This window comes from Corythoichthys intestinalis, chromosome 16 (assembly GCF_030265065.1).
Source record: "Corythoichthys intestinalis isolate RoL2023-P3 chromosome 16, ASM3026506v1, whole genome shotgun sequence".
Taxonomy (NCBI): domain Eukaryota; kingdom Metazoa; phylum Chordata; class Actinopteri; order Syngnathiformes; family Syngnathidae; genus Corythoichthys; species Corythoichthys intestinalis.
In genome coordinates this window covers 22,063,014-22,081,680 of record NC_080410.1, presented here as the reverse complement: position 1 = coordinate 22,081,680, position 18,667 = coordinate 22,063,014, and the positions used below count along the sequence as shown (strand labels likewise).

At 39.0% G+C, this 18,667-nt stretch overlaps 1 protein-coding gene across 4 annotated transcripts in view; it reads left to right on the top strand.

Moving 5' to 3' along the window:
• Positions 1-18,667, top strand: part of LOC130904821 (septin-9-like) — a 146,985-nt gene that overhangs the window by 62,986 nt on the left and 65,332 nt on the right. The window contains exon 1 of one of the 4 annotated variants that reach the window (XM_057817863.1): positions 6,492-6,774. The exons of the other annotated variants lie outside the window; for them this stretch is intronic. Coding sequence (XP_057673846.1) covers positions 6,720-6,774 — 55 coding nt within the window. The 5' untranslated portion in view covers positions 6,492-6,719. Of the gene's footprint in view, positions 1-6,491; positions 6,775-18,667 lie in introns of those variants that run through there. 4 annotated transcript variants of the gene reach the window in all.

Below are 18,667 nucleotides of genomic sequence, written 5' to 3'. Positions count from 1 at the left end.
CCCTTGCACCCATATACTTCACTTTGAGAACCACTGTCTTCGAACATTCCTGAAAAAGTACCAAACTATTTAATTCTGCTTTTAATAACAGCTGAGCTGATGATAGGTTTTGCAGGCAAAAATAGTGAATTGAAAATCTGTGGATAATAAAGTGACACCCATTTTAATTTCTTTCTTTTCAACACCTTTAAATTTATAAATGACTTCTTTCTATCTCGGAATAGAAAAGGGATTCTAGTGGTGTTCCAGTGTGACAGTTGTCGCAGTAGATTGGATTAGCACTGTTTGGGCTTGCAAGGACCTGCAGTGGAAGGAAGTGGGTTTGTCATCGGCTTGCATTTGTGTGTGGTTAAAAAGTTCATGCATGTGTTCCGTCCTTAAATGTGTCTGCGTATATATGTGTGCATCTGCTGGGGCCACATGCGTTGTCACTGAGTTTTGGAGTGGCTATGGGCAGTTTAGCGTGAGCGTCTGTATGCGAGGAATTGCACTAGTGAGATGAGGGTGTGTCCCAAAGTGGGATTCTCCACATGTCGCCATTTTAATAACACTGGAGATCACTTTACCGTACAACACAGTTGCCGTGGCAACAACATTTAGTTGTAGGTACAGTGCTGACCCCTGCTGGAGAGATATAACAGGCTTTGTGGAGATCAGATCAAACGATTACAATTTTTAATCGAGTTAATTACAGCTTAAAAGTTAATTAATCGCAATTCAAACCATCTATAAAATATGCCATTTTTTTCTGTATATTATTCTTGGAATGGGAAGATAAGACACAAGACGGATATATACATTCAACATACGGTACATAAGTACTGTATTTGTTTATTATAACAATAAATCAACAAGATGGCATTAACATTATTAACATTCTGTTAAGGCGATCCATGGATAGAAAGACTTGTAGTTTTTAAAAGATGAATGTTAGTACAAGTTATAGAAATTTTATATTAAAACCCCTCTTAATGTTTTCGTTTTAGTAAAATTTGTAAAATTTTCAATCAAAAAATAAACTAGTAGCTCGCCATTGTTGATGTCAATAATTACACAATGCTCATTGTGCTGAAACCCATAAAATCAGTCGCACCCAAGCGCCAGCAGAGGGCGACAAAACACCAAAAAAACAAGTAACAAGTGGACATTACACTGTGCTGTTATTTCAATCTGTTTGCGCGGGGCATGTGCGTTAAATGCGTCAAATATTTTAACGTGATTAATCAAAAAATTAATTACCGCCCGTTAACGGGATAATTTTGACAGCCCTAGTTTTATGCCAACAAGTTCCAGAGGACTGCTTGTTCTGGTTATACAAACACTTATTTAGTTATGGCCACTCTCAACTTCTCAATTAATTCAGGCACTTTACCTGCACCAAAGAATTTATATCTGGCTCACCTCAAGGAACAATATTCCTGCTACACCTGGAGAAATATTAACGTCTATTCATATTTTGCATGGTCTAGTGGCAGACAAATGGGAAGCAACAGTTGCAGGTTTTGCTATGGTCAAGTTTTTTGTTGTTTTAAATCTGCGAGTTGCTGTGTGCACTGAGAACCTTTGTGTTTATGATTAAGAAATATCAGTATGTTTAAATCAAACCAGACTACAAACCGCTCTTCCAATGTAAGCAGTATGTTGGCAGCAAGGTTGATGATCATGAAATACGTTAATTCCTATCACGAGACAATGGATCTCAAGTGGGATTGGTTTTGTATAGTAAAAACATTGGTGGGAAGTTTTTCATTTGGAAAAACAAGCCCCAGTTGCAGTAGTAGAAGTTATAGTAGTTACCATGTTTTTTTAACTGCAAGTCACACCAGCCACAAAAAACACAATAAAGAGGGGAAAACACATAAATAATATGTGGTGGTGGAGTGTAAATCACATTTTGGGGGGAATTTTATTTCATCAGAGCCCATGAGCAAACATTGTACATTATCGTTAAAAAATAAAAATAAAATGGAGAAAAGTGTGTCAAATAGGTTTTTAACATAACATACTTACATATGACCAGATATTCAGATAACTCTTGCCTAAACGACACAACGCTTGTTTACCAAAGTTATGATCTCACCCCATATTGCCTAATCCATTAAAGTCTTCATCTTCAGTATCACTTGTCAACTCTGACCACTTTGGAAGTAGAGAGCACGCCTACAAGTACTCATACAAGTACGCATTGACACATAAGTACATAGTGAATGATCGCTTCTTTGCGGCTCAACTTTTGCGCCCTCAGTGCATGGCGAATTTTTTATCATTGTAATTATCTTGTTATAAGAACAAAAGAGTTATAAAAACATTTATGTACACATTATTTACATCTGCATACAGTATGTATGTATACACACACACACACACACGCACGCACGCACATACACACCTACGCACCATATGAGACAGAGAGAATGAATGTACAGTAGATATTATTGTTATTATCTACGTAAAGTGGTATGAAAAAGTATCTGAACCTTTTGGAATTTCTCACATTTCTGCATAAAATCACCATCAAATGTGATCTGATCTTTGTCAAAAGCACACAGATGAAAATACAGTGTCTGCTTTCACTAAAACCACCTAAACATTTACAGGTTTTCATATTTTAATAAGGATAGCATGCAAACAATGACAGAAGGAGGAAAAATAAGTCAGTGAACCCTTTGCCTAAGGAGCACTTAAAGAGCAATTGAAACCAATTTTTACCAAACAATTTAAGTCAGGTGTGTGCCCAATCACTGATGAGTGATTTAAAGCTGCCCTGACCACTATAAAACACACAGCTGGTAAGAATTGTCTTGATGAGAACCATTGTCTGATGTGCTTCATGGCTTGGTCAAAAGAGCTGTCTTAAGACCTGCGATCAAGGATTGTTGATTTGTATAAAGCTGGGAAAGGATACAAAACCATCTCTAAGAGTCTGGATGTTCATCAATCGACATTCAGAGTTTTCTACAAATGGAGAGAGTTTGGCACTGTTGCTTCTCTCCCAAGGAGTGGCCGTCCACCAAAGATGACGCCAAGAGTTCAGCGCAGAATATTCAGAGAGGTAAAAAACAACCCTAGAGTGTCTGCTAAAGACTTACAGAAATCACTGCCACAGTCCAATATCTGTGTGAACACATCAACTATGTGTAAAACGATGGCAAAGAATAGTGTTAGTGGGAGGACTCTTAGAGTGTTTCTTGCCAAAAAGCTCAATCTTGGTCTCACACAAAAATACACACGGTCCAAGGCTTCAACTAGGACCATGTCCTTTGGTCAGATGAGACCAAGATTGAGCTTTTTGGCAACAAACAATCCAAGTGGGTCTGGCATGCCACGAAAGATGCGCATGCTGAAAAGCACCTCATACCCACTGTGAAGTATGAGGGTGGGTCAGTGATTCTGTGGGGCTGTTTCGCTTCCAAAGGCCCTGGGAACCTTGTTAGGGTGCATGGCATCATGAATGCTTTGAAATACCAGGACATTTTAAATCAAAATCTGTTGCCCTCTGCCCGAAAGCTGAAGATGGGCCGTCACTGGGTCTTTCAGCAAGACAATGACTCTAAACATATGGCCAAATCTACACAGAAATGGTTCACCAGACACAAAATCAAGCTCCTCCCATGGCCATCTCAGTCCCCAGACCTTGTTTTGTTGGCAAAAGGGGGTTGTACAGGGGTGCTAATAATTGTGACACACATTATTTGATGTCAAATATTTTTTTCCTTATGTGGGATTTTTTCCCCACTGAATGAATGCACTTGTATTGAAGGTTGGATTTTTCTCTTTTTTTCCATTAAGATCCCATATTATTTGAATTAAAAAGAAAAATTATTAGAAGCTAAAAAACACATCTTTTTCAGGGGTGCAAATAATTATGGAGGGCACTGTATATATGTACATTTAGCAGTTTTTTGAGGGAATATGTGTTTGAACGATTTGTTAAGAGCATTGTTAAAAAAAAAAAAAAAGCATTTTATGGCATGTAAGCTAGCAGATTTATGCAATGCAAGTTAGCCAATTGTTCTCTTGATGTACTTAGATCGTCGTTTACTTGTTTTTTTTTTTTTTTTTTATACAATTTGAGGCTACTCTCAGGTATTTTAATTAATTGTTAAATGCATTTATTGCTCCTGCAAAATGAAAGTAAAACTCTGCATATAGTTTGAAGGAACACTCGAGAATTTTATTTTGTATTCACATTTAATGCTTTTTTGAAAGTGCAATCTTAGCAAGCCTTTGTTTTACATCTCCTAAAATTGATTCTGCAACGCATTAACTGTTCCTAATCCGATTACTCGATTATTTGAATTAACTAGTTGATGGATTAATCGATTACTTAAATAATCGATAGCTGCAGCCCTCCACTGTATATACTGTATACAGGTGCAATTAGAAGTATGAGTACTTGTATTTCATATACATGTGTAAGTCCATGTACCAGTGGTGTTACAAGGATGTCAGGTGTGAGTGGGCGTTAGTCTTACCGGGGGGCAACAAAATAATAAAATAAAAAGCTACAATGCTCAAGTAGGTCAAAATCCAGCGTATGGCTACTGCACCTTTAAAACATGTTTGTTTTCTCCTTGAGATAACTGTTGTTGTGATTTTGCGTAAAACAAATCAAACTTCATTTAATTTTATTTGACTTAGAACACATCCATAACAGAACAGTATGGACATGCAGGTGACAAAGTTTTTTGAAGGTAACCTATTGTGGTTCCTCGGTTTTATTATTATTATAGTAATTCTTTGTTCCGCAGCTCCTTTGAGATCAATTTGACCCCCTTAGAATGCTTTAAAATGTACCAAAATCGGCAGGCAGGTCAAGACAGATGCAATCTTTGATACCGTGTAAAGACAAATTCCAAATACACTATGTAGCGCCTCCTAGCAGTCATTCTTTGTACCGCCAACGATCAGAGCCCTACTTTGACCCCCTCAGAATGCTTCAAAACTCACCAAACTCAACAGCCAGGTGAAAGACTGGTGAAAACTTTGATCAAATGTAAAATAAATAAATAAATAAATAAATAAATTCAAAATATGCGTAAATGTGTGTAGCGCCCTCTAGGAACAAAACCAACATTTCATTTCATTTAAAATTTTTTTTTTTTTTTTTAAAGGTGAAAGCGGTAACAACGCAAAGGTTAAAACCTCAGAATACATCAGTACTATATGAATGGGATACCATACGCGGTGCCCAGACTGCCGTTAGGACTACATCCACTTTTCTTTTGGTGGGCAGAGCGTGTCCGTGGGTGGGCACTGCCCCTCCCACCCAGGGCCGGCCCAGGCCATTTGGGGGCCCTAAGCAAAATAATGCCAAGGGGCCCATATTTTTGGCCCACCATTTCGTCACAGTGTACTGTGAAACATACAATCCAACCCATACGTCCATATTTTGTATATTAATCAGATTTTGTTGCACTGCATACTTCAAACTTCTCACCCCAAATGATTGTCAGTACTTACAGTAGATGGCGCCAAACCATTTTCCAAAAGAGGAAAAGAAAGAAGTTAATGAAGAACTTTTATTTTTTAAGCTAGTAATCAAGTATCAAAACTCACAAAAGTCAAATAAAGCAAACTGCAGTAAACGGATGTTTGCATAGATAAACGGCAATGCGCGCAACATTATTCACGATGCTCTATTAACAACGTATAAAATGAGGTTGCCAGATTGGGGGCCCCCTAGTGGTCAGGGGCCCTAAGCAGCTGCATAGTCTGCGTATAGGCTGGGCCGGCCTTGCTCCCACCCCCCGGTAACACCCCTACCATGTACAATTACATGCACAATTATATTAACTCCTTGCCAGCCTCTCCCAGTTAAAATATATTGGACGTCTATCGCCGTTAATAGCAGACAAAGAACTAACAGTGGCGCCTCCAGAAATTTTTCATAGGGGTGGCCAGATGGGGCCACGTAAAATCTTGGGGTGGCACACCAAAGCTAAAAGTCATAATTTCAGGTTTTCATATTATTGCAGTAAAAAGGCCATGGGAAAACTATCAGAAAGACTTAAGGACATGGCTACTGATATACTTTAGTGTATTGTGTAATATTTGATTTTACTAATGATGATAAGCGGGGTGGCCAACAAATTTATAGGGGGGGCCGTGGCCACCCCCTAGTGTGAAGGGGACGATTTATCATGGTATCTTGGCACCATGATAAATCGTGCCACGAATGATCATGGAAGAATCTTCCTTGGAATGAATGAAGATGTGGCTTTGAAGGCCATACACCAGTTCTGGAGGTTTCTTTGCGCACCTCTGATGAAAATGACCTTTTTGTCAACACAAGAACTGGAAGCCAATGGCATGAATGAAGATCTCACTATCAACATCTGCTCCATCAGCTGACAAGAGCAGCTTTCAGTCATGTGACTGAGGCCACAGGAAGCAGGCCCGTGAAAAAGACGTGGAAGTGGGAGGGAAGCATGGATGTACGTGAGGAGGGGGAGGGAAAGCAGTGGGAGAGAGAGGGGAAGTTGAAGGGAGGCAGAAGAAGTTGTGAAAAAAGTGGGCAGAGTGAGAGAAGAGAGACTTCAACTTGGATCTGTTGTTTTCTTTTCGTGCCCTCCCTCCTCTTGCTGTTTCACCCTCGTGCCGGACTCCTAATTTGGGATTTGTTTAAAATCTGGACTGCTCCTCTGCACGACGTTTCCTTGCTGGTTGAAAGGGAACCCTTCGCATGATAACCACACTCGTCCCCCACTTGGAAAAAAATGTCTGATTCCACAGTCAACGCTCACTTGGATGGGATCATATCAGACTTTGAAGGTTAGTTGCGTCCTTCTCTTCTCTCAACTGTTTTTCTTGCTCTTGTCAGTGAATACGTAACCCCTGCCATGAGGACAGCAGCCTTAGATGTTTTCCACATGTTTGATTGCGACTGGACGGCATCTGGAAAAAAAAACAAGAGGGCTTTCTTGACATCTGTGGTTGTGGTTCAAGAGAAAATGCATGCTAAAAGTGTTCTAAAAACTTTTGTTAATGCTGTTGTGAGCTTGTCTCTGCATAGCCCAAAAAAGGGTGAAATCAGCCTTTCTCCTTGGGAACCTGACTCACAACATGGGTGTGCTGCTGACCATAAAGAGATGGGTACTTGTTCTAGCATATTATTATATTTACAAGGTCAAATCACTGGGATGATACCCTTAAAATGACTACTTTTGAAATCGTAATATTTGATTACTAATGCAAGTAAATGTCTTTTTGACCTTTGGACAGGTTATAAACCATTCTACTTTGTAGAACATTGTTTTTATAGTTTAGTGCTTCACATGGCTTTGAAGTGAGTCACTGATGGTGTTGTGGTACAATCGCTTAACTTGGGGGCAGGCACCATGTTGCTCAGATGAGACAAGGTCAAGGCAAGTCACCAGTCAGACTGATTCTGCTTTTGTAAATGAATTTGAATTGTACCAATTGTACAAGTGTATCCTTCAGTAAAGGGATGCCACGATTATAGCTATGTTGTTAAAGACGAAAAATATTGGACATCATATGATCATTTTAAGGGTGTACCTTTTAATTTACGTTTCATGTCATTTGAGAAGTTCAGACAGGGGTGCTGGAAGTCACTCACAACAGGGGGTGCTGAGGATCTTATTTTGTTTTTCCCCATCCAAAAACAGCCGTTTCTCAGCTTTTTCTCCATACCAGGCGTGCACAATGGCACACGAATGCTTGATAGTTTACGTACTACTACTACTAGGCTACTACAAAGACAGCGTTCTATTTCACCTACAGTGTGGGTTGGTTTTTGGAAATTAAAGCGCCCGTGTATTAGAATGTAAATCTCCGCAGCTAGACGGCGCAATGACACACAAACTTATTTGAAAACTAAAAGGTCCAATAAGCCTCAGTCTAACACCCACTTTTCACAACACTGAAATACATTGCATACAAATATCCAACAGCGCTCAAAAGCAACAACAAACAATAATATGGCTACAAAGCAAGCAATTTGAAGTTCTCCCAAATTCTAAATCTTTTCCTCTCTGGGCACTATTATAAGCTATCATAATCATCTTTGTTTTCGAGCTCAAATTTTAGAAAATTTCGCTGTTTTTGTAAAGAAAAAAGGAGAATGTGCTGCAGCATCCCAATTCCGCATCACTGAGTTGAGAAGAAGACAACAGAAACTGACCAACACAACATGAACAATGCCTCAAAATGCCCAATGTACTTTCAAATACATACTGGACCCAAAGTGCAGGCACTTTTTGTGATTGTAATATTTGTTAATTTCCATGATTTTGCACTGCTATGCTAATATAGAAATCTAAAGTAGATATTTATATGTATTGGTTTTCTTAAACATTTGCATTAGCAATGCAGTTATTGCATTCACGTATTTTGTTGACGTTTGTCTTTGAAGTCGGATCTTAGATGTTTGGAAGTTGTCCCAGCTGTTTCAGAGCGGCATTTGTGCAGGTGGAGTCCATTGTTGTAGTCTTTGTTGATTTCCTGTCAGGACACTGAATCACAATACAATGGGACCGCAAAATGCACACCCCTGAAGCTTGCACAATTTCAAATGACTTAAGACTTGAGGATCTCTGTCAAAACTCTGGTGAGACTTTGCTATCTTTCAATACTTTTATATTCATTTTTGATGCAAGTCATGATAAATTACGTTACTAGAATATGCGCCACGGCATTTAAAAAAACGTATGGTTGGACACAAATGGCCTGCGGCCCAGACTCTGGGTACGTTCTGGTGTAGGGAACACCTGGCCCTCAGCCACTCCCCTTGTCAAGGCTCCTCGTCCTTTTCATCACTCGGCCCCTCGCCCACATATTCACCCTCCCTCTTGTCTTCATCCCCTGGCTGTTCATCCCATCTTTCTCTCTCAGCAGCTTGTCCATCCTCAGTCCCTTTCACCCTCTTGCTGCCCTTGCTGGTGGCTGATGCAACAAGTCGTCTTCTATCATACCATTAGCAAAACCCCCAGCTTTTGCGCCTATCTTTTATGGCAACAGTGCCATTAGGAGACGCATCCGCACTTGTTCAGGGCAGCATTTCTGTCAACAACAGTTTGCTCGTGGTATGCACATTGACTCCCGCTGGCTCGTTTGGCCTTTAAATGAGGAGAAAGATAAATGATGTTATGATGAAAGCAACAGTGTGTGTGAAGGGGTGATCGGGGGGCGTGTCCGCCATGTGGTTTAAAATCATGCTTTTAGTCACGTGTGTAACACATAATGGGCCACTATTCTTGTCAGTGAAGTGTGTACTTCCCCTTGCTGGGTTGGTGTGTGTTGATGCATTAACTCATTCACTTCCAGCCATTTTCACCGGTGCAACCCCCTTCGCTCCAAGCCTGGATTTTGACTGATTTTGCAAGGCCCACAGAAAATTATGTTCTATTGTTATATAAACGTGGAACCCACCAAAAGAAAGATTAGACTCTCTTTTTTCAGCAGGAAAAAAAGTTACTTCATATCTTTTTCCATTCTTTAGAAATCAGCATTAGAAAATAGCTTAGTTTGAGCAATTTTCAAATTTCTGATTAAAAAAAACAGAGAAATTGAGCTTTTTGTAAATGTATACATTTCAAACATAACTTTGACTTTAACGCAGCTATTTTTTGCTTTAGTTACATCCCAAACATCTGAATAATGTTTTCCTTTTACAAAATAACATAAACAACAAGACAAATAGAGCTTTTGATAGCAAAGTAACAATTTATTTACACATAACTAACTGAGAGATGACGCTGTTGTGGACGCGACAGCTGGGGTAAACTTTTCCCTCATCGCCGCCTGTCTCATAAAGATGGATTTTTTTCAGTCTTTCTTCTGTGGTGACCACTGCCTTGTGGCGGGGTTCGCCTGGGGAACTTGGGTTCCTTGGGGGGAACTGGTTTGCAGCACGGACTCAACTGCATCGTCCGCTGCACTAGTGGTCCTGGTTGTTCTGCTCGGTCGTCCGCCGCCTGGCATCCTGGACATCCATTCGGTCGTCTTCCACTGGCACCCCGGCTGTGCGGCCTGGCCGTCCGTTCCATTAAATCGGGTTGCGGGTCTAACCAAATGCGCTACTGCCCTCCAGTGGCCAGTTTTATTACTTCAAAATGGATTTCCAGCATTGTGCTTTGGAGCTAAGTTGAATCAGAACCTAGAGATCTGTTTTGTGGAAAAAAAAAAAACGTAAAAGACGTATAAATACAGCTTTAGGACACTGAAACAATTAAAAATAGAACATATTTATACGTTTTTGGGTGCAAATGAGTTAATGTCATCAGTGTCGAGAACAGCACAACTCTATGGTAGTGGAAGCTCAACGCATAAGGCCTCTTATTGTACAGTTTGGAGGTAGGGTTTCATTGCTTCTTTACAATTAATGTAAAAAAAGAAAAGTTTAATTCATGGTAAAATACTGGCAACCTCAGTCACATAAAAATTGTATAGTGCTGACCAAAAATTTTACAGTAGATTTTTAAAAAATTGAAATCATGGTAGGAAAAAAAAGGCATTTTTTTGTAAATATAAGAGCCGATATCCTGATAGTGTCCAACTCCAAAAAACCGATACCGATATACATAGGTGGAGTTTGACTTTTGGGGCAGTGGCGGACACAACATGTTGATGACCCCGAAATGCAGTGTCAGCAATAAAATTAACCTACAAGAATATTTATAATAATAAGTTGAAAATGAGCGTTTTTTTGTTTCCCATCATTCTTGAGGGGAATTCTAAATCAGGCTGCATTGGACAGCTATACTTTTCGCCAAGATTCTCATCCATTGAATATGGTATGCCTGCCGGTGTCGTGCCAATGTAGTTACCCCCGTCAAAAAGCGTTGCACTGATTTGCTTGATTTCCATGTTTTGGTGATGTAGTTATCTACGAGGTTTTAAAACATGGCCCATCTATCAAAAAAAAAACAAATACATACGTACTGAACGTAAAAAAAAGCTATGTTTTACTGTTTTACTCATAGGATGACCTATAACCGTTATTATTGTAATTCAAGTCCTGCATGGAGCTTTTCCAGTTTAATAAACGTCGATGTCCAAAATATATAACTGTGGTTCTTTTCTGGCTTCAATTAATTGTTTAAGTTGACATCCCTCATAACTAGTGTGTGCGCTCCCGCAGCCAGGGGATACAATTTTTAACGGGGCTAACTACAATGGCAAGACTCCGGTTGTGGCTCTGTTGTACAATAAACGTCTTTGGTGGGGCAAATTGAAACACCATTCACCATTTTGGCGGTGCTCTCTGGCGTTCCTTGGTCCACATTTTCAATCATTTGTTCTTGCTTGGTAGTTGTTGTCGCTTTTGAAAGCTTAGGTTTGAAAAAATTATGTCTATCCATCTTGCCTCTTCGGTCCTCGGGTGGTTGTGGCTAAGCAAAGCAAATGACCGTCTAAAGTGCTAGTCAGATGATCTGTTCGAAAAACAATTTTGACCCATCACAAAAATATTTTTGTTGTTGTTTGTTTTATTGCTTTACAACTTTTATAGACAATATTCTAACTCTTAGTTTTGAAATCATATATAGGAAAGTCAGTTACATGCATTGACACTGATAATAAAACAAATCCCAAGCATCTAAGTTTGGTGACGTCTAATGGTCAAGAAGCATAACTGCTGTGTTAAGCTATCACCAGCCCTTGTACAAAGGCAGAAGGCTTCTACATTTACATTGAAGGCAACATTCATATTGGCCCAAAACCGATAATGAAAAACCGATGCTGATATTAACCGATATCCTTTTAAAATGCTTTTATCGACCGATATTACACTCTAGTACAACTCTAGTAAATATGATGATGGTGATGATGACATCACTATATTCCATTCCTCATTTCCGACCTTTCCAATTGGGATTCGAACAAAAGCTATTGTTTTAGCAGTTGGATGTCTTTCATTCTTTGTGCTGTAATGACAGTGGTTTAAAAAACATTAACACAAACATTGAACAAACTCAACTATTACCTCAAGGTGCCGCTGTACTTTATTTCCTGACATTTTGTAAAGTTTTGGACAATTCTGGTCTTATACCAGAAGGGGAAGCGAACTGCTGCCATCAAATTAATGCCAAGCTGCTTGGCCTTCTTTTTAGACGATGCAGTTAATATCATCTTGTTCTATGTTGTGCTTGAAGGGATGCGTTCTTTTAAAAACAGGATCTTTGCATGCAGTGTAAACATACCTCTGATAAACTATCAAGCAGACATCTGGCTTCTATTGATTTCTTTTGTCACTGCAGCTGCCACTTATCTCTTTTCTCTCAGCTGACCTCTTTCCTCCTTGCGTTTTCCTTCGACCGCCAGGGAGACTCGCTGGCTCAGGGAGAGGAAATTCCACTGGAGCTGGATTTCGGTTGTGGGTGATGAGGCTATAACACAAATGCTCAGTGTCAGAGGAGAGTTAATTTAGGAATTCGGTGACTAATAACCATTGAAAACACCCTGAATCACTTGACCCCCAAATTTTCAAAACTGACAAATTGGCTCCCACTGACAGCGGTAGACGTCTATCCATTTTGACTGGGACTGACCAGTCAAATTGGATTGGACGTCTATTGCCGTCAATGGCAGTGAAACAGTGAACAGTGCCACAATGAGTTGTGATTTGAAAACCATTTACTTGTTTTGCTCTCAGGTTGATGCTAATTGCTAAATTAATTTGAGAACTAATTAAAATACAGAATAAAAAAAAAAAAAAAAAAATATATATATATATATATATATATATATATATATATATATATATGGCGTAAAACACAGACAAGACTGAAAAAGCAGTTTCAGCTCTTGCACTCCTCTTTAAAAGAAACTGCTGTATTTTAAGACAAAACAACTGTTGTGTTTGATAGAACAATATGTCTATATGCCGCCATAGCAGATTCATGGCGCATTAAGCCCCCGAGCTATTTTTAATTTGTCCGTTTTACCCTGAAAACTCCCCGTCTACAGACGTCGCGCAACCGCGTTTGTTTCAACCCAGCCATAAAACGAAGATAATTAAATATATTTATTATTCAAAATGCCTGTCATTTTTAGCTTAGAATCATTAATTAAGGTGTCAAATATTTCGTTTAAAAAAAAAAACTTTAAAAAGTTATTTACACGCATATTGTACTTTTAAACAAATTAGGTTACAATGAAAAAAATGGCGTCTGTAAAAAAGTTACGGATATTTACCTCATAACTATCGCTTAATTGTATTTTTTTTTGTTTCTGTCACATTTTTTCCGATAGGTTAGATGATAAATCGATCCAAACAAAGAAAAATTGGGGAAAAAAAAAAAAAGTTTCAAAATGTAATTATTTGAAAAATAACATCTTGACCTTTCCTTGATGTCTGCGATTTCTGCAGCGCGACACTTGTTATATTACCACGTTTCACCCATAAAATCCCCCAAAAATTCAGCTGTGGCCATTCACAGCTGTGTCTTGACACTCAGTGATACATGCTACATGGAGTTTTTGGACCGAAACAAGGTCAGTACGTGATAATATATCGTTAAAGTCATGGCGTCTGTAATTCTGCTCTCGTGTGCTCTCACCTCAAGATAGGATTTTGCTGTTTAAAAAAAACAATAGTTTTTAAAAAAAAATGCCCTCCTGTTCAAAATTTTTCTTCCCCCAGAAAATTGAGATTTTAAGCTTTCCAATCACACATGCATATCGGACAATTTTGAAACTTGGCCAAATTGGGGGTCTCAAAGCGGAACTTCAAGTCACCTGAGTGTTTTCCGCCATATATATATAAAATAATCAATAAAAAAGAAATACTATAGTTAGCTGGGTTAGGGTCCAGCACCCCCTGCAACCCTCGTGAGGAAAAGCGGCTCGGAAGATGAATGAAAAAACGAATATTTCTTACGTATGGTGCAAATTAGTGACAACAGGCTTCTAAGGAAAAAAAGAAAAAAGAAAACAAAAACATTGTAGCTGCTTTGATCTGGAATGTCACTAATTTGCAGCATAAATTGGTTAAATAACTTCAGTCTTCAATGTGAACTTGTCTGACTGATTCCACTTCTTAATACAACCACTATACTGTGTCATACCATTAATGTCAATACTAAACAAAAACACTATATAACAGCATGGTACTGCCGTGTACATCAATATTTTGTATAATACAGAATGCTGATTATGGTATTAATGTGCGCAGATGAAACCGGTTTTTCTCACATCAACCAGTCAAGACCAGAAAAATGATCATTAAAATATATTTTTCCCATAATGCAGCTAAGTGAAAATTTACATAATCAAGTTTGTTGGAAAAAAAGGGACACAAATAATAGAATTTAGGTTAAAAATGTAGGTCACTGCTTCTGCTAGTGTTAAGGACAGGAAATAAGGCCTTATAAACTGTCCATTAATACTGTACTAATACCATTAAACCAAGGGCGTAGGTTTGGTCTCAACATTGGGAGGGACAATACAACAGCATAACCTGCATGTACACTTTTAGCTCGGAATGGGACATTAATAAAACAAACAAATTAGGTGAACGGGGGTAAGAGCTACGTTTCTCACGAATTTGAACCTAATTAATTGATATGCTAAATCAGGGGTGCTCGTTACGTCGATCGCAAAGCAAGTGTGGGTAGCTCGCGGCATCCCAAAAACAAAAAAAGTTTTTATCTTTTTATGTACATAGTTAATTATGATTATGTTGTGTTGTGTGAGCAACATTTGAGGTAATGCATCACACTAACCCCCGCAACACACCACATCACCCCCATCCTCCGTCAACTTCACTGGCTTCCCGTCAAACAAGGAATCAACTAGAGGATCCTCATCATCACCTTCAAAATACTCCATGCCCTGGCCCCTCCCTACCTTTGCGATCTTCTCCGTCTAAACAATCCAACCCGTTCACTTCGCTCTGCCACTATTCTTCCCCTCTCCGTCCCCCGTGTCCGCCTCTCCACCTTTGGTTCCAGAGCTTTTAGAGCCCCCCAGCTCTGGAACTCCCTACCCCCTGATCTCCGCAGCATATCTACTCTATCACTTTTCAAATCTAGACTGAAAACACACCTGTTCACTCTTTCTTACCCACCATAACCCCTAGCTGTCATATTTTTACTTCTTTTTATTGTGCTTTTAATTTTTTATCCTTTTAATACCTTTTATCGTACCGTGATTCCATGTCTCTTGTGAAGCGTCTTTGTGTGTTTGAAAAGCGCTCTAGAAATAAAATGTATTATTATTATTATTATTATTATTATTATTATTATTATTATTATTATTATTATTATTATAATGCAGCACCCATCTCTCTCTAAGCAGCTTCTTGCTCATGTTTTCCTGGTTCTATAGTTTCCAGCAGAGTTCACTACATTCCTCACAATTTAATTAACGTTAACAGTAAAAAAAAACCCAGAAGGACACTTCCCTCTAAGCAGCTTCCTACTCGAGTTTTGCAGGTTAGCAGGTTCACAGTTTAATGTTATGCTAACTCTGATGCAGGTCGGACTTCCAGTAGCAAAATTAGCGGTGTGTTTCCAACCTCCACAGCACTGGCATCTTTTTAAATTACTTAGTGGCTGCTGCTGGCTGAAAAAAAACACTTTCTAATATACCTCGTCTTCGAAGCGGGTGGAGGAGGCGGCATGTTGTCGACATGTATTCCTATCGGGGCTGTGTGAGTGTGATCATGCGTGTGTGTGTCTGGGGTGGGTCAAGTCATCAGCCAATCAAACGTGTTTGGGGGGGGGGGGGGGTGGAACCGACGCATTCAGCAGGTGAAAAGGGGTAAGTTTGAACATAATGAAAATAATTCACTTAATAATTGGTTGGGTCAATTATTTACCTAAAACATATGGGAAGACAATTTAAATCACATGAAAAGCTGAACTCATTATACAATGCATATAAGGTTGCTTAAAGTTTGGTTGGGACAATTTTAGCCTCCTGAAAAGTTGGTAGTGTTATGTCCCTAGTGTCCCTATGCAAACCTACGCCCTTGCATTAAACACAATTTATGAAGGAACTTATAGGCTGTCATTGACGGTAACCGTCATAAAAAGCACCCAGTTAATTATTGCGCTGATAAAGGTTTGTGAGGCAACAATAATGGTAATAATAAATAATAATATATTTGCCAAGTTCAAACACCTTCTGGTTCTTCATTTTGTCAAAGATAAAGAAGTATAACCATTTGTTATTAATGCAAAGCAGAAGTATTGTCAACTGGAGCAAACTGTACCTAAATAGTGATGATGTAATCAAACTGCCATCTGAAAACAGAAGAGCAAACTGAAATTGAAGTGTTACATGGTGCAGGTATGAAGGAAGTTTTTTCTTCATATGCAAGGAAACTGACAGTTTCCTTGTTTTGTAAGCATAATGGTGGAAAAAAACAAGTACGAAAGTTAGCCAAAGATAAGTGTGATGACGTATGATTTTGTAAGGCAGAGATGGAAACATTTGCAGTAGATCTATCAGAAGTATGCCGTCAACTATTGATCTTTAACACTGTCTTATGGCGAAACCACGAGGGAGGAAAAGGAGGTGTGTTCCCGTATGGGAAGCCGATGACAGGCTTCATCTGGTGTCTCCATTCTTATCAGTGTTATCATGTTACATTACACTTGCCAGCTAACACGCGTTTCCTGGTCATGACGCCCATTGTACGGGTGCCCCGTCTATTTGTTTTAATCCAATGATAACATTGATTGCAGGGGTTGAAAATGTAATCTAACGTGATAGCTTTTCCATGAACGCATTCACTGTCATTGACGGTGATTGACGTCCAATTCATTCTCGGTTACCATTCATACAGTGTATCAGCAGCTTCTTATAAAGAAACCGAGTTCACCCTTTGACTGGTCAGTAACGAATCACTGGCGCACAATATATGTCAGCCTGCCTCGCCCTCATCCTTGCACACGCATGATGAAAAGCAGTGTTTAACCTTGCTCTCCAGCTGTGTTTAAACATGCACATACAGATACAGCTGACAACTGTCTCCACTGCGTCTACAAGGCTTTTGGCGCATTAGGTTTCAGTCATCACACAAGTGGACTCACCGCAGTTAGCACAACAGCAGGCAAACACATCATTATATCACAGTCATGGTCAAACATTGTCTGTGGAATAAGCTCATTGTGCTTTTTGTTGTTTACAGTGACAAACAGACTGTGCTCAGTTCTTGTTTAGAAAAAAACATACAGAGGAATACTTAAAACTAAAGATGTCCGATCACGTCATTTTGAAAGTATCGGAATCGGCAGAAATATATCGGACATGCCTTTTTTTAATATATATGTGTTTTTTAATTAAATCGTTTTCTAATTGTATTTAACATTACAGACAAAATGTCTTACACTCATCCAGAGTCTTTAGTTTTGGTTTAAAGTAGGGCTATCAAATTTATCGCGTTAACGGCCGTAATTAATTTTTAAAAAATGAATCACGTTAAAATATTTAACACAATTAACGCATGCGCAGCGTGACCCACTCACGCATTGTCGCGTTCAATCTATGATGTCGCCGTTTTACCTATATATAGAGCTAAAAGGCAGCGTAAAATGAGTAGAGTGAATTTTGGCAGTCTTTGGAACCTTGTTTTAATTGGCTAAGCCTTACAATCCCTCCCTCAACAAATAGAAATATCGTGGGGAAGAAAGGTAGTAGTTAATCTTTTTCTTAACCCCCTGTGTTATTTCCCAACGCAGAGAAGATATATCAATTGGTGCCACTACGCACAGTCATGGTTGCACTTCCCATCATGCATTTGGGCAGAACAGTTAAATGGCTACAGTGTCATTTACTGAAAGCTCAACAAATACACTAGATGGCAATATTTAGTCACAATATACAAAGTCACATTTATCCTTTAAGAATTACAAGTCTTTCTATCCGTGGATCCCTCTCACAGAAAGAATGTTAATAATGCAAATGCCATCTTGAGGATTTATTGTCATAATAAACAAATACAGTACTTATGCATTGTATGTTGAATGTATATATTCGTCCGTGTTTTCTTCATTTTTTTCTTCATGCATTGCCAAAATGTATATGATCGGGAAAAATTATCGGGAATGATTGGAATTGAACCGGGAGCAAAAAAAAAAAGCAATCGGAGTGGGAAATATCGGGATCGGCAGATACTCAAACTAAAACGATCGGGATCGGATCGGGAGCAAAAAAACCTGATCGGAACAACCCTACTTAAAACCTATTGCAATTGTTATTTTTCAATTAGTCATGTTGCATATTAGGAGTGGGAACCTCTTGGTACCTCATGATACGATACGATTTGCGATACAAAGCTCATGATAACGATGATCTGACGATATGGCGATACAACGATTATCGATACATAGGTCAGGAAATCATTCTAGGATAATCTTCAACTAATAAACAGAAAAACAAGCTTTTGCTGTGAATTGGAATGAGTTTAGCACTAGTAGACGTCCAATCCGTTTGAACAGGGAGGGTGGCAGCGAATCCCTCCCACTTCAAACAGATTGAACGTCTATGGCCGGTAGTGGTAGCCAATGCCAGGCAATGAGGTAATTTTGGGCCATTTAAGGTCATTTGCCTGTTGATTTTCAGTTACTTCCAGTTGATTTTGGGGTATTTTATGGGTCTCTTCCTGTTTTTTTTTTTTTAGTTACATAACAGGAAATTACCTGGGAATCATCCAAATGAGTAGGCAGTTACTCAAACTCAACAGAAAATGATCGGA